This window comes from Micrasema longulum, unplaced genomic scaffold, assembly GCF_059751315.1.
Source record: "Micrasema longulum isolate JH-2025_06_02 unplaced genomic scaffold, ASM5975131v1 h1tg001930l, whole genome shotgun sequence".
Lineage (NCBI taxonomy): Eukaryota > Metazoa > Arthropoda > Insecta > Trichoptera > Brachycentridae > Micrasema > Micrasema longulum.
The window spans coordinates 277,213-292,546 of NW_028279104.1; the positions used below are offsets into that span (position 1 = coordinate 277,213).

General features: G+C 33.8%; 1 protein-coding gene across 2 annotated transcripts in view; it reads left to right on the top strand.

Annotated features, from left to right (window-relative positions):
* Rhp (GTP-Rho-binding protein rhophilin) overlaps positions 1-15,334 on the top strand; it is a 292,710-nt gene that overhangs the window by 206,956 nt on the left and 70,420 nt on the right. For both annotated transcript variants that reach the window (XM_088238614.1, XM_088238615.1), the window contains 2 exons: positions 2,588-2,704; positions 10,653-10,780. In XM_088238614.1, coding sequence (XP_088094740.1) covers positions 2,588-2,704; positions 10,653-10,780 — 245 coding nt within the window. The remainder of the gene's footprint in view (positions 1-2,587; positions 2,705-10,652; positions 10,781-15,334) is intronic.

Sequence of the window (15,334 nt, forward strand, 5' to 3'; positions counted from 1 at the left end):
TCTTCCTCTCTGCTTTTCTTCTAATCTGGGCCTCGATTATGATGGGAAGATAAAGACGTCATACCTACCTTGACGGTGCAGTTGAAGATAAATTCCTTCCGGTGGTTATAAAGATATACTACCGACCCCCACCTTCAAGTTTTGGGTAGGTACATCGATATGAAACAAGGGGAAGCGTACGTCACGGTACACATATCTACGCTCTAAAATGACATAGCTTCAGTACGACGTCATAGATGAAAATAAAAGTCTCCCGACAGACTGCAGAGGTATACTGCCGATACGCCCACTATCAAGTTTTGATGCAAGTACATCAGTTTATACCGACGGGTCTAGAACCCCTCGATACGTTTATCTACGCATTAAAAGTGTCAAAAATTTTGTTCCACCGCGCAACTTTTTCTTTAACTATGATTAATTAAAAATTTTAACGGTTTTGAGATTGGCACTTTTTGTCTTAAAAGCCTATTAAAAATATGAGAGAGAAATAAGTAAATTTTGAAGTCGAATTAAATTCCGACATAAATGTCAGTGTAATAAAACAAACGCCTAGATGTGAAAATAATCTCGCTATGTTTCTGTCCTATTAACAAATAAAGAGTACCCAGGCATTAGAAAGTTACCACTGTAAAAAATAGTTTAGTTATTATATTTTTTCCATCTGTTTTACTATCTTTCAGAGTGTATGTATCGTGACGTTAAAGGAGCCGGCTTTGTAGTTCAAACGAGCATTTTTTGCTTGAATTGGGATTTTTTGGAGTTTACAATCGCTTTAAAGTGAGCACTTTTTATTACAGAAGCCTATTTAAACTATAAATCAGAACTATTTTAAATGTTAATGATGTAAGAAACGCAGACTAATTGTTTGCGGTCATTCCATTGGCTTGTTTCGATCATATGATGTCGATATGACAAGTAGGTAGAACATACCGAGGTAAGATACAAATAGTACAGAAGTTAAGTTTACCGTCTCGATATATACAGATGAAGATAGCGTTCATAATCGAGGCACTGGATTGGTTTGCAGCAAAGCTCTGCATCTCTGCCACCCCGATCTGTCCCGCGCGGCCGTCTCTAATCCTTCATTTGACCTGCAGCTCATATTCTTGCGTAAATTTTCGAGGTTTGTAGGAGTCTCTTGTGACGCACTATGTGTCCAATCTATCTAGCTCGTCTTTTGGAGATGGTCTAAAGCAGGCGCTTTCCTCCTTCGATTCTACTAAGAACCTCATTATTCGTGATGTGGTTCCTCCAGAATATGCTCCGAATTCTTCTATAGAACATTTCGAAAGCTTCTAGTCTCTTTATGTCTCCTCCAAAAAAGAACAATGTTTCGCAGCTGTACATTAAGACACTCCATACCAGTAGCTTAGTTACAAATAACTATCGACGTGCTTAAAAACATGCTAAGCATTTGACCGATCATAATGAACAATAATGAACATGCTTAAGTTATCGCAGTAATAAATCAACGCGTGTGTTATCTCTAAATCAACGCTCGTGTCGGTTTGTTTTTTAAATTTAATTCAACACAGAGGGAAAACATTTTTGAGAAGGGAAAATGGAAGTCTAGGCATTTACAGGGCTTATGACCTGTCATTGGCTGGCTTAAGCGGCCACTGTACACACTGCGCAACATTCACCATTCTGCCCATTCTGCCAAAATACTTCAATTTACTTTCTTTGTGTAAAATGCATTTCCGTCTTCATATTTAAAAATGCACTTCTGTTCTTTCCACTTTTATACTAATATGTAAAGATGTTATTTTTGATATTTTTCATTTTCTTCTAAAAATCATTTAAACATTTTTGCTACTTCTTTGTAAAATTCATGTCTGTCTTTATTTGTATATATGTATGTAAAACATGTAAAAGCCTAAAAGGCGTTTAAATAAATAAATAAATAAATAAATTTTAGTGACCATTTTCTAAAATTAAAAAAAAATATATATATATATATATATATATATATATATTTATTGGACCCCTGTATTAAAGTAGCCTTACGTGTCATGTACAAGGCTAAGGTACTCAGAAAAAATCCTTTTTGTTTGTCTTGGAAATGGGATGTTCGATCACTGATTTTGGTTTATTACCTTTATGAGTCCAATCACCATTGTTGCAAAGTGTGTAAACAATGGCGCGTGACAACTACTTTTAACTACATTGTGGATATCTGATCCGTGAGTTTACAACACTACCACGGGACCACAACCCGACTCAAATAATTAAGTCAAACTTGGCAAAATAGATTTTAACGATAATTTTATCAAAATCATCATTTTGCGAGTAATCTCACGTAAAAATTCTGCAAAAAGAAATTGGCTGGAGATTAGTCGGTCTCATGGTGTACTGGTTATTGCGTTTGCCAGGAATTAAATAAATAAATATTTGTAGAACAATAAATATAAATCCACTGTATTGTATTTTATCATACCGTGTAGATTTTTGCCGTGGGGGGAAATGGGCCAATCATGCGATATCACGCAGAAGGCTCTTGGTTTGCACGTGCACAGCGGTCCAGTCTCCGGCGTATGTTGTTGCCATTTATCAACGTGTAATTGATTAAATTAATTATTTGTTCCAGGGTTCAGATCCTCGCGTGGCCACGTGCAGGGGGAAATTGCAGAACAGGAGATGTCAACTGAATCAGGAGATAAATAAAGAGTTGCGGTTACGAGCAGGAGCTGAAAATCTCTTCAAAGTAAGTTAAATATATATTTGTCAACACTATTTGAAGTTTGTTGAAATCCGGCGCTCCCCAAACACTAGATTTGGACATCGCGCTTTTGCCGCCGCCGGCCCCTCCGCCTGGAACTAATTGCCTTCAAACTTACGAATCATCGACAGTCCCAGTCAGTTCAGATTCCAACTAAAATCGCATTTCTTTAAACTATCATACCCTCAATTTTAAATCTGGAAATATAATGTATAACTTAAGTTTGGTTAGAATGTAAGTTTAGATATTCAATTGTAAAGCGCCCTTGAGGTTATTTTTTACAAAAATGGCGCTTTATAATTATTATATTATTATTTATTGTAAAATGTTTCCCTCGGCACGGGACACCTCAGTGAACATTATTCTGTATAAAAAAAATCATACAAAATTGTAAAAGTATAAATAAATAAATATAACAAAGCTACCTTTCGGATATTTTTATCTGTTATGATCCATAGTGTTGTAGTGCTTTATCTGTTTAGTTTTTTATTGTTTACTTTTTAACACGAACACTTTACAAATTAACTATAATTCCTCTTCCTGAATCAAATGCTGACCTAAGAGTAGATTTTCTTCGACGTGTATTTTCCCTAATACAAAGTTCCGATAGGTATTTTGGAGACATTTCATGAAGGGATTTGAATACTGTCCAGCACAGCTTGTATTTTATTCTCTCTGGTCTTTTTAACCAGTGCAAATCTCGAAGATGTTGTGAGATGTGAGAATATTTTTTTACTCCCGTAATAAGCCTTGCTGCTGCATTGAAAACAGATTGAAGTTTATTAGTTTGATATTTTGGGAGATTTGCGTATATTCTATTACAGCAAGACGCGAAACGACATAAGCATTTACAAGAGCTTTAGTTGCATCTATAGGAATATTTCTCCGCGCGGATTTGATCTGTCGGAGATGGAAGAAACCAGCACTTACCGTTTTATTGACCTGAGAATGAAGAGAAAGATCTGAATCTAAATGAACACCCAGTAGTTTAAATATAACGAAACATACCTTTAATTAGTTATTTAACATAGTTAACTCTTAAAAGACTGTGGTAAATAATCCCTTTGCGCGCGGTGATGTAACATCGTGTTACCACTAGTAAAAAACGGAATATTCTAAAGTTCAGACATTTGAAAAAAATGTAAAAAATTAAGACTACTGTTTAATAATTCCTTTTCCATAATTTATGGGAATAAACATATAATTTAGCCTTGTTATAGCAAAATAAATTAAAAATCACAAATACGCCGCTCATGTTACGTGCGTGCGTCCCCCATCATTTTCATCAACTGACTGAAGACTAAATCTGTTTTAGACGACACCCACCGCAAAACAGCGTCTCTGTCTTCCTTGTTATGACTTCTATCCTCGTGCTCTGTCTTGTATAAGGTATCTATATATATGTGTTGCTGAATTAGCGGACATTCATTCTTCGCGTAGCGAGGATAAATATTAGTTGTATTTACATATAGCATAGTTATACTAATTTTACTTTACAAATCAGGTGTGAAAATGTTCATTTGAAGATTACAAAAAATACGAATTCATCATTTAAAAAAATAAGAGAGATATATCAAGTCTTGTGTCGTATGTCGACTAGAGTGACATCACAGCCACACAAGAGTTAACATAATAAGAAAATAAAAACGTAATTAATCTAATTAACCTAATTATCATCGTAAACATAATAAACAAAAAAATAATAATAATAAAAAAAACACAATAAATTCATATAGACTTGAAGACAAACTTTCATAGCAAATTTTAAAGTATTTGGCTTGATCCACTCATCGATCCGTGCGCAACCCACCTCCACTATTCATTTCTTAATAGAAATTTTATGTTGTGAGTACTAACTAATTGTCCTTATGGACAATGGCAGTAGATTGTACACTTTAACTGAGTATTAGTAAGTTGTTTTTGCAGCATCAGAGTGGAGTATCTAGTTACTCTTGTATTTGTGTGATGAGGAGCCATCTTCAGGGAAGATGGCTCCTGCAATGGTAGCCGAAACGTCGGATCAAATCCAACATACACGGTATCACCCAAAAAGATACATAATATTGATAACAGTGACCGTGAAAACCTTCGCACCTATATTTTTTATAGTTTTAAACAAGTAAATTTGTTTTATCAATTTATTTTATGCTATTACACTGAAGATAGTTCCTTCCCTATGTCAAAAATGTCACGGATAGAATTGCAAAAACGCTTAAGAAACGGGACATAAGGACAGTGTTCGGTACGACCTCAAAAGTAAGAAACTTACTAAAATCAGTAAAAGATCGGGACCCACTTGAAACAGATGGAGTATATAAATTAAATTGCAAAAGCTGTGAAACAGTTTACATAGGGCAGACTGCCAGAAACATAATGACAAGAATAAAAGAGCACAAGAGTGCATGCAAGTTGGGCTACCCGGATAAATCAGCTCTTGCAGAGCACTACATAGAAACAGGGCATAATTTCTCATTTGAGCCAAATGTCCTTGGAAAGCCCAAAAATCATCAAGCCCGTTTAATAAAGGAAGCCATAGAAATATACAAGCATCCTAATAACATAAACAGGGATGATGGGTTACGACTACGAACCTCATGGTACCCGGTGCTTCCAAAGCCCACGGTACAAACTCCACACACTTAACCACATACATTGCCCGACTGCGACACGGTACAAATTCCTCACAATTAAACACACTAAAAACTACACTCATACATTCAGCCCTGAAGATGGACACTGCAATGTGCTCCGAAACGTCGGCAATACAAAGCCCACAAACACGGCATAATAACCCAGGAAAACACTATCTGTATTCTGAAGGCCGTGAAAACCTACGAACCTTGAGTCACTAAGCCGTTTTTACCATCGATATAAACAAGGCTATAAAGCGAAATATCTTCGTTTCTCGACCACTAGCTGCTGACCCAGCTTCGTCTTCATGAGATGTACTACCTACATTCTTCTAGTATCTGTTCTGCCAACTTTCATTAATTCGCATTCCACTGAAATGTGTTTGATAATCACGTTAATTGTCTCACGAAACCGTGTTTTATACATGTCTTCTCCATCAATCAAATGTATTAAATATAAAATCTTTGTTTTGAGACTGCTTCAATTCATTTTAACATTTATTTGCTTTTAACAGGGAAATGTCATTTACTACGAAGACCGATAAAAATATATGAAATGGATTAAGAATAATTAATTGTATTTTCAAAATCAATATGAATATTGTGGAGAAAAGTTTTCATATACAGGGTGTTCTTTAAACCCTGTCACATCCGAAGCCACGATAATCAGTATGGGCAAGAAGACATTTTGGCACATTAAAATATTTTTTTAGAGCGAATAAAATTTTAAAAATATATATTTAAAAAAAACCAAATACTGTCTCACTTCTGCAGGGGAGTGCGCCACAGTATCAGACTGCCCCCTCCCCCCTCCTCGTTTTTCCCCTGCAGAAATAAGCAATCATTTTTTGATATTTTATTTTTTCAAATTTTTTTTTTTTTTTTTTTTTTTATTATATTGAAAACATATTAAACATAATTATATACAATATTCCCAAGGAGTTTTTAAAAAAAAAACTCATTTAGGGACATACAGATAATAATTTTTTTAGAGACGTTTTTAAATTTTAAACTATAATATTATTTAACAAAAGCAGAAAAATTAAAATTATGATATACTACAAATTAAAAAGGGTATGAAAAATACTTGAAAATAACAGAATAAACAGAATACTAGGCATGGAAATAAATTTTATTCTTTCTAAAAAAATATTTCAATGTGCCAATATGTCTTCTTGCTCATACTGATCATCGTGGTTTTGGATGTGATAGGGTTTAATAAATACCCTGTTTACTCGAAAAACTCGACATGTTTGGCATTGATAGTTGTGACGTTAAGAGTCGTGACGATGTTCGATAAAAACTTAAAAGGTTAGGAACAAAGTTGAAAATAAACATGAATCGTGACGTATTAGGGGCATGGCCAATGCAATGACCGTTTTTGCGGGAATTTAAAATTACAAATTGAAAAATACTTTTTATGCCACTAATAAGTAGATTTTTTTTTATTACACCGGACAGTATTTCATCGACCCTTATTACTAATATCCTTCTCAACCACTTACTCTCAAAACCCAACACCTTGGTGTTTTGAGCTTTCGTAAGTTGCCAAGATTCGCACCCATATAGGAGTATTGGCATTATGCGAGAGTTGAATAATTGGGATTTCATTTGGCCGAGTATAGACTAGAGTTCCAGACAACACGCATCTTGTTAAAAGTTGCTCCAGCAATTCCTAGGCGGGTTGCGAGCTCTTTGTACATGCTTCCATCCTCAGTTATGTGAACTCCCAAGCAGCGGCGGTTTTGGTATAAAATTGTTAGTGCGGCTGCAATATAATTTTACACTCCAATACTGCTAGACTTTAATAATTAATATTGATTATTACGTTACTATATTTAAAAAACGGCAAAAAGAATAAGCCTACGAACGTCTTTTTGAGTTTTATGGAGTTATTCATTACTAGGCATATACGTACTCAATGCCGAAACGCACGGTAGCGACAGTGACTAAAGGAGACTAGGTAACACAAGAGTAGATATTCCGCTCGGTGCTCGCTTCCTCTTACTTCAATCAGACTCATTGTTTGAATGAATTATGGTCAAAACATTCTCCCAAGGTCAAAACTCACTCACGTTTTGACGTCCGGCAAATATGTTCTCTCTTAACTTTTGAGGCTCGTTTATTTTCCGCCTAACCGATAAGAATGTACTCTAAATTCAATCTTTTGTACATTGAAATAAAGAAATGTTTTGCTTACCGCACGTGTTATCAGTAGGAATGCGACTGAATTAAAAGGCTTGTAGAAGTTGCCATGTGCATTGCCTGTGCGTTACAAAAAAACTGCCTTTTGGACAAGAAGGAATAGGGTTGGTTTTACGTTGAAATATTCTTATATCAAAGCTTTTTAATCAACGTGTCGCGTTGTGAATAGAGATGCAAGGCGGTAAAACTATCGCGGTATTTTACGGGAATTTTACCAGATTTTGGTAAAATACGGTATTTTCCCGTATTTTTCGGTAAGAAACGAATATGACGTACTAATTTTTATTTTTAAAAGATATAACAAATACGAGTAGTTATAGGGACGTAATTATACTCAAAAAACTGATTTTAAGCACCATTTTTTTTAAATCGCGGCATGAGCGGTGGTCGTTCAAGGCCACAAACTTAAGTTTTTACTAACGACCCTATGTTCACCGATCTTGTTAAGTTTCAAAACATAATAACCTTTTTATATCAAAAAAAGTGGAAAAAGTACATATCAAATAACCTTAAACGTCCCATACTTATAATAAATCTCGACAACCACCCTATGGATCTAAACCTGGTTTTCGCAGTCATGTAAAGTGTCCTAAAACAAAGCTACTCCTATTTGTAATACCTTTGAAAACTAAAAATTAGTATGTCATATCCGTTTCTTACCGGAAATTACCGTAAAATACTGTAAATTACGATATTTTACCGAACCTTTTGGTAAAACGTAATTTTACATCCATAGTTGTGAACGAGTGGAATACGATTTTTTGTGAGGCGGAGCCTCACTCGCCTTACTTACAAAATCACCACTGCTCCCAAGTATTTAAATCTGCCAACTTTCTCGACCCTCTTTCCATTATCATACAAAGGCTGATCAGGGTCAGGACAGGATAGGATAGTAAGTCAAATACCCATAAATTTATTTATTAAATTGCTAGCCATCGACTACGCGCTCGTAAGGTGTCTACTCGTATATATTTAAACGTCATTACAGATGATAATTTATTTATTTATTAATTAATTTACACGCCCTACGGGCTTTTACATATATTAGAAATTACATTCAAGTGCAGCAGTGAAACATAAGTATGTAAATTTAGTTAAAATTAAAGATAACATAAGAAAAACTAAAAGATAAAATAATAAGTAAAAATAAGGAAATGTATGGGCACATAGAAAAATATTTAATAAATTTACATTTAAAAACATACACTCATACATACACATGCATATGCATATATACAGACACATATATACATACATGCATGTACATATATATACACTCACATACATGCACATACATATATACACACACATATACATACATGCATGTACATATATATATATATATATATATACACTCACATACATGCACATACATATACATACATGCACATACATATACATGCGCTCAGCCACCGTACGGGCTGGGCGTGAAATATAGTTCCTCTCCAACCGTAGCTTATAATCTTATAATAAATTTAAAAATAAGTTGTTATATGTTAGAAAACAATGAGTTAATGTCTATAAGTCGTTAGTGTGTAGTAGTGTAGTCATGTTTTAGACAAACAGTGGAAAAAATAAGACTATTTATTTAATAGCATTGTTTTATACTTTATTCTTAACAAAATATGTGACAAATAGTGAACAATGGAAACTTTCAAAAAATAGTGCGCCTGTAACCTTTAAATCATAAAATTTTATGTGAATCATTTAAACCGTTTAAGAATCCATCAGCTTTTGACGCGAAAGTACCTAAATTTTGCTATTTGGAACACTACACCCATAATCAATAAATTACAACAGTGCTATTAAAAGTGAACTGACATTTATTGATAAATACATAAAATTTCAAATATCTGCCTTCTAATAACATACAAAATGATAAATCAAACTTCTATAACTAACTTATACAAAAAATATTCATTTAAAAATGTGAATTGAACAGGAATGTTGCGTCTCATAAAATGAAATAATACGGACCAAAATGGACACCAAGTCGTTGGAACAATAGGCATAATCCCCCAGTCTACACACGTGCGTTTCCAGAAATTCTCCAGCAGCCTATTGGACCACATGGTGACGATATCTACCTACTGTCTACAAAAGATTCTCTTCGGACATCTATCTCCCTTTGTTAACCATGGAGTTGATACAGTGCTTTATTTATTTAGTTTTTTATTGCTTAGTTCTTGGCATGAACACTTGACAAACTTACTACTATGCTCTATTTTTTATAAATTTATTGATATTATTTTAACTTTGCTAGAATTCCACTCGTCCATGCGCTTTGTAGCTGCATGATGATTGGTTATCTAGCTTTCATATACCAACTTAAAAAAACCTAAATTTTATAAATGGGGTCTAGAATTCCAATCGTCTATGCGCTTAGTAGCTGCAGGACGTGTTGTAATCATACTCCTTTTTATTGTTCATATTATTATTTATTAATTTTTAATATCATTAATACACTAAATTTATTTGTCAATTTTTAAAATGTGTAAATGGGAGCTAAATTTCTAACTATCTATGCGCTCTGTAGCTGCAAGACGTCCTGTAATCTAGCTCCTATCTGTTATAATTTTTTATTGATCTTAATTGAAAACGAGGAACTAGAATCCCAACCGTCCATGCGCTCTGTAGCTGCAAGACGTACTGGGATATTTATTAATTGTACAGCGCCCTTGAGGTGATTTTCACAAAAATGGCGCTATATAAATTATCCAACTATATATATATACACATAAGTTTATACATTATTATAGAGATACATGAGAAGAAAAAAAAAGTAAATAAAGAACAATATTAAGAATTTTTTTACAAATTAATTTATAACCTTTTGAATACTTAACCTATATTTATATAAAGACAGACGAAATATATCAAATTCACCACACTCGTTACCTAGCCGCTGGCCGGTGTAGTCTAGGTATTGGTGAATTGTAATAATAATTATGACTGCCAGGAGATTAAAAAAATAACGTTAGCTGCCGAGTATTTCGAACTGGTACTTTTAAGCTGATAACACTAGTTGATTCCGGGACGTCCAATAATGCAACTTATCTAGCGAATGAACGATGACCGTCAACTTTGTCTGTTCTCAGGCGACCCACAACAGGAAGCTGAGAGAAACAGTTGCCCTGGAGTTGAGCTTTGTCAACTCCAACCTGCAGCTGTTGAAGGAGCAACTAGCAACTCTCAACTCCTCGGTGGAGTTGTACCAGAATGACAGGTGAGTTCAAACAAAATCATTTATAGATGCAGAAGAACTTCGTAAATCTATGTATTATATCTCAATGATAGTAAACGAGTTTCTCCGTCAAAGCAGCGAACTTTGCTGGACATTTTTAGCTACGTATTTAATGTGATTCCAAAACTGATCTTAGAGTAATTTTTTCGTTTTTATTATTTTTTTTTTATTTTGTTTATTAAGAAAAACAACAGCAATACAAAGAAATATACACAACATTATAAAAAAAAAACATAAAATAAAGCCAAATCAGTTTTCCACATAAATACAATTATAAAAATCCAGTTCAGTTAAATATAATTTATAGAAGTGCATGTGTGCGAGTTTTTTTTTGTGTGTGAGGATGCGTGTGTAAAAAAGTGGAGTGTGGCTTTGGTAGGTATGTGAATATGTGTGTGATTGTATATGGGTGTGAGGGTAGGTTTAAGGACAGGGTAAGTGTGTATTTGATATATGAGTGAATAGAAACAATTTAAAATTATAATGTAAAAAAATATATAATTTTTTTTTTTTTAACGAAACATAATTTTTTTCAAATAATAGTTTTTTAATTTTGGTTTTAAAAGTGAGTTTACTGCAATTAAATATGTCTATGTTATTGAAAAATAAATTATAATTACGCGTCAAGCGAATCAGAGGAGAGTTCTGAGCATAGTTGGTGCGAACTGTGGGTACATGGAAAAGAGATAGATTCGTGTGACGGGTGCGGTAGCCAGGTACGTTAAGGGCCAACTCAGAAACCAGAACAGGACTATCAAGACGTCCATTAAGAATGTCATGTAAAATACCCATATCTAATAACAAACGACGATCCTCAAGACTAAGTATATTATGTTTATGACAAGAAGTTTTATAGTTAAGGTCCGTAAATCTGGATCTCCAATTGAGATGTCTCAAAAATGTTTTCTGAATATTTTCAAGCCTTATCTTGTGTATGGAATACTGGGGAGACCACACAGAGGAGGCATATTCAAGGAGACTACGAACGTAAGCGAAATAAATTAATTTGATACTACCAATATCATTAAAAACTTGGCAAGTGCGGATAACAAAACCTAAGTTTCTGTGTGCCCGGTTCACTATATTTTCGATGTGGTTTTCATACGTAAGTTTTTTATCTAGAATCACACCAAGATCACGAACACTTTCAACTCGTTTTCTTTCGTAAATATTGCCTTAAAGTGATTCTCAACGAAAATATGAAACGTATTATTCATAGATGGCGCTTTTATATTTTTTTATTGAAAAATGCCATTTCTGCGTTTATTATCAATGGAAGCTTTACAAAACTTGGTTTGCGGAAACTTTACACTATATCCATTGTAACAAATACCATAACAATATAATCTAGGTCCTTCTCACAAAATGGTGTACAAAACAAAAAATAAGACAAGTTAAATTTTGTTTTGTTTATTGGTAGACCTGCGTAGAAACTATTACAATAGTTGACTCTAGACAGGACGGAATCAACCGGAAAATTTTTGCGTATGCATTTATTTTGTCTCAGCTGATAGAAGCATGAAGAAATGCCCGCATGTATGAAGAATGAAAAGTGTTTGAATGAATTTAAAAAGAAAAGGTATGTTTCCTGTAAGATGATGTAAATACAGGGGTCGGCACTCGAAGTGTTACCATTCAAAAATTCTGTAATTTTGTCAATTTTGATTTTTTTTATTTAAACTTCAGCATATCGTAAAAACATTTCGATTTGAAAAAATATATGTTGTTCGACGTAGCCATCTTTAGCGCGGATAAAAGCATCGAGTCTGTCCAAGTAGGCTTCACACGCTGCACGAATGTGGGATGATGCTATTTTGTCCCATTTTCGGCGAAGATCAATCTTTAAGGCGTCATCAATCGATCAATCGTTGTCGGCGAAGATCAATCGTTTTTTTAGCTGATACTTTGGCCTCTAGAATGGGCCATATTTAAGTCCATTGGGTTTAAGTCCAGGGAATATGGAGGCCACTGTTGTGATGAAATGAAGCTGAGAACTTTTTCTTGTAAAAAACGTTAGGTTTCACGGGCTTTATGGGAGTGCCGAGTCTTGTTGAAACGTCCAATGGTTTTTACCGATTTTTTTACGTGTCCAAGATAACGACGCCTCATTAAAATCTTTTCACGGAAGATTTGCTGATTTACCTTTACGCCCTGTTCAATGAAAACGAGTGTTTAGCGTCCTGTGGCAGTTACCGCGGCCCATACCATCACTGATGCAGAGCAATTTTTTGGTCTAAATTGTCTTTTAATTTGCACTGTAACTATACACAATCGTTTTGTTTGTTTACATATTGCCAAAACGTAAAAAAAAATCATCAGAAAAGTTCTAGAAATAAATAAAAAATAACCAGCCACGCAAATCCTTTGAAAGTATTTTCTAACATGGCTATTATCTTTTAAAATAATTTTTCAATGTCGTTTGTCTAATCTCCGCATCCGCAGTATAACGTATCCGACTAATTTTAGTAATAATAATTGTTTACCTAATAGACAATAATAGTATTCGCCATTGTTCGAAGTAACTTTTCGTTTCGCAATGGATTCGGTTGTGAGTTTAAACACATAGGACCCACATACAAATAATTGCATCCATGTTACAAAATCACTGGCTATTTGCATATATTTTACGAAAGTCTAATACACTAAGTGACTATTCTTTTGATAAAGGCCTTGGATGCATCCGACGGTACGTCGCGTCGGTATACGAAAATATTTAACCCGTTAAACAACTACAAAGGCATTTCAAATTAATTAATCAAATTCATTGATATTTTTTCATTTTATTTATTTATTTAATTGACAATTGAAGTCTGTATTTTTTTACGGTCTGTTTAACCCAATACGTAATGTAAACTGTAAATATAAGTAAGAAGTAAATGTAAAAAGCAGATAGCTGCTAAACTGCCGATATGTACAGAAAAGTAGATCCATATGGATCTATTATGTTATATCTTTTTTTTTTTATATGACAATTTTTTTATTAACCCTTACGGATTATTACATTCATTATACAAAAATAATTTATTCATAATCTGTTGTTCAAAATAATATTTATTTTTTTAACAATATTTTGAGTTTGTCCAAATTTTTGTAGACAAGGACTGGATTCAACTCCCTGGGGAGCTGTTTATATTAATATATTACAACAGAGATGAAGAACATTTAAGAGAAGGTAATATGGAAGTCTAGGCATCTACAGGGCTTATGACCTGTCAATGGCTGGCTTAAGTGGCCACTTTACACACTGTGTAACATTCACCATTCTGCCTATATTTTAACATCCATATTCCTTCAATTCTTTCATCTGTTGATGTTTGTGAAGTTAAAGAGCTGAAATCTTTATTTATGCGGGTGAGGTTCATCTAACTGAATTATTTCACCTACATACTAGGCAACGCCTGAAAATATTATTTTTTCAATTTTTATACTTCTTCATGGACCAGGTAATTTATCAACAATATTTTGAGTTTGGTTTAAAGAACACTCTGTATACATTTTTTTTCCTTTGTGACTATTGGTGTTCACATATAATTGGTGAAAGAGGTTAAGTGTAATTTTTTTATTTTTTATTAATTGTATTTATATTGTGATATCTTTTACTGTTTGTGAACTGAAAATTAATAAATAAATAACCAAATTTTTTTTTTTTTGGAGTATGCTATCTTTGTTTCCAGTGCCCTCGTTTTACATAATTTATGAAAGACAGTGGAGTTCCATATTTGAGGATATATATGAAGAATGATACCAATGCTTACTTACAAATTGTATGTATTTCTTGTGTCCTTGTTGAACTTCGATAGGAAAAAATAAAAATAGATAAATAAAAGAGTTGAAATATAAAAATAATTCATCGAAAGGGTTTACCTGTGGCGTTTTTTACTTTACAAAGTAAACGGACTTCCAATAACTATTGTGAAATAATAATTGAGAAACCTGAAAAAGAGACGCGAGGACAACCGAACCGCTTATCGACCGCTTTAAGATCAAACAAAACATAACATATTTAGTCTAAAATCACTTGTCCGTGAAATGAATGCGTTGTTTTTTATTTACATAAACACTAAGCGTCCTTCATGCTTCTTTGAATAACCGTAAAATATTTAAAAAATATATAATTGTTCCGAGGGTTTGTTGTTTATCTTTAGTTTAAGAAAAAATCTGAGAAAAAAAAAACCAAAAACGATTTTTTTTATTTTTAAGGAATAACCCGCTAAGCCTCTATATTGAGGCTTGTCAGCAGGTGGGATAGAGGGGATATGGAAGGAGGTAACGAAAAATACACTACAACACCTAGACCAATTGAGAAAAACATTTCGCCTGTCGTGGTGCAGGTGGCGCAATTATCGCTTCGATATTAGATGTAGTGGTTAAGACACTCGACTCACACACGAAAGGTTCCGGGCTCGATACCCGGTGAGAAGACAAATATTAAATGTGCGTTTTCTCGAGCCTTGTAATTCACCACTGAAATAGAGCACTTTCACAAGTCGGGAATAACGTTAAAAATAGCATATTTATTTTAAGCGGATTTTTAAG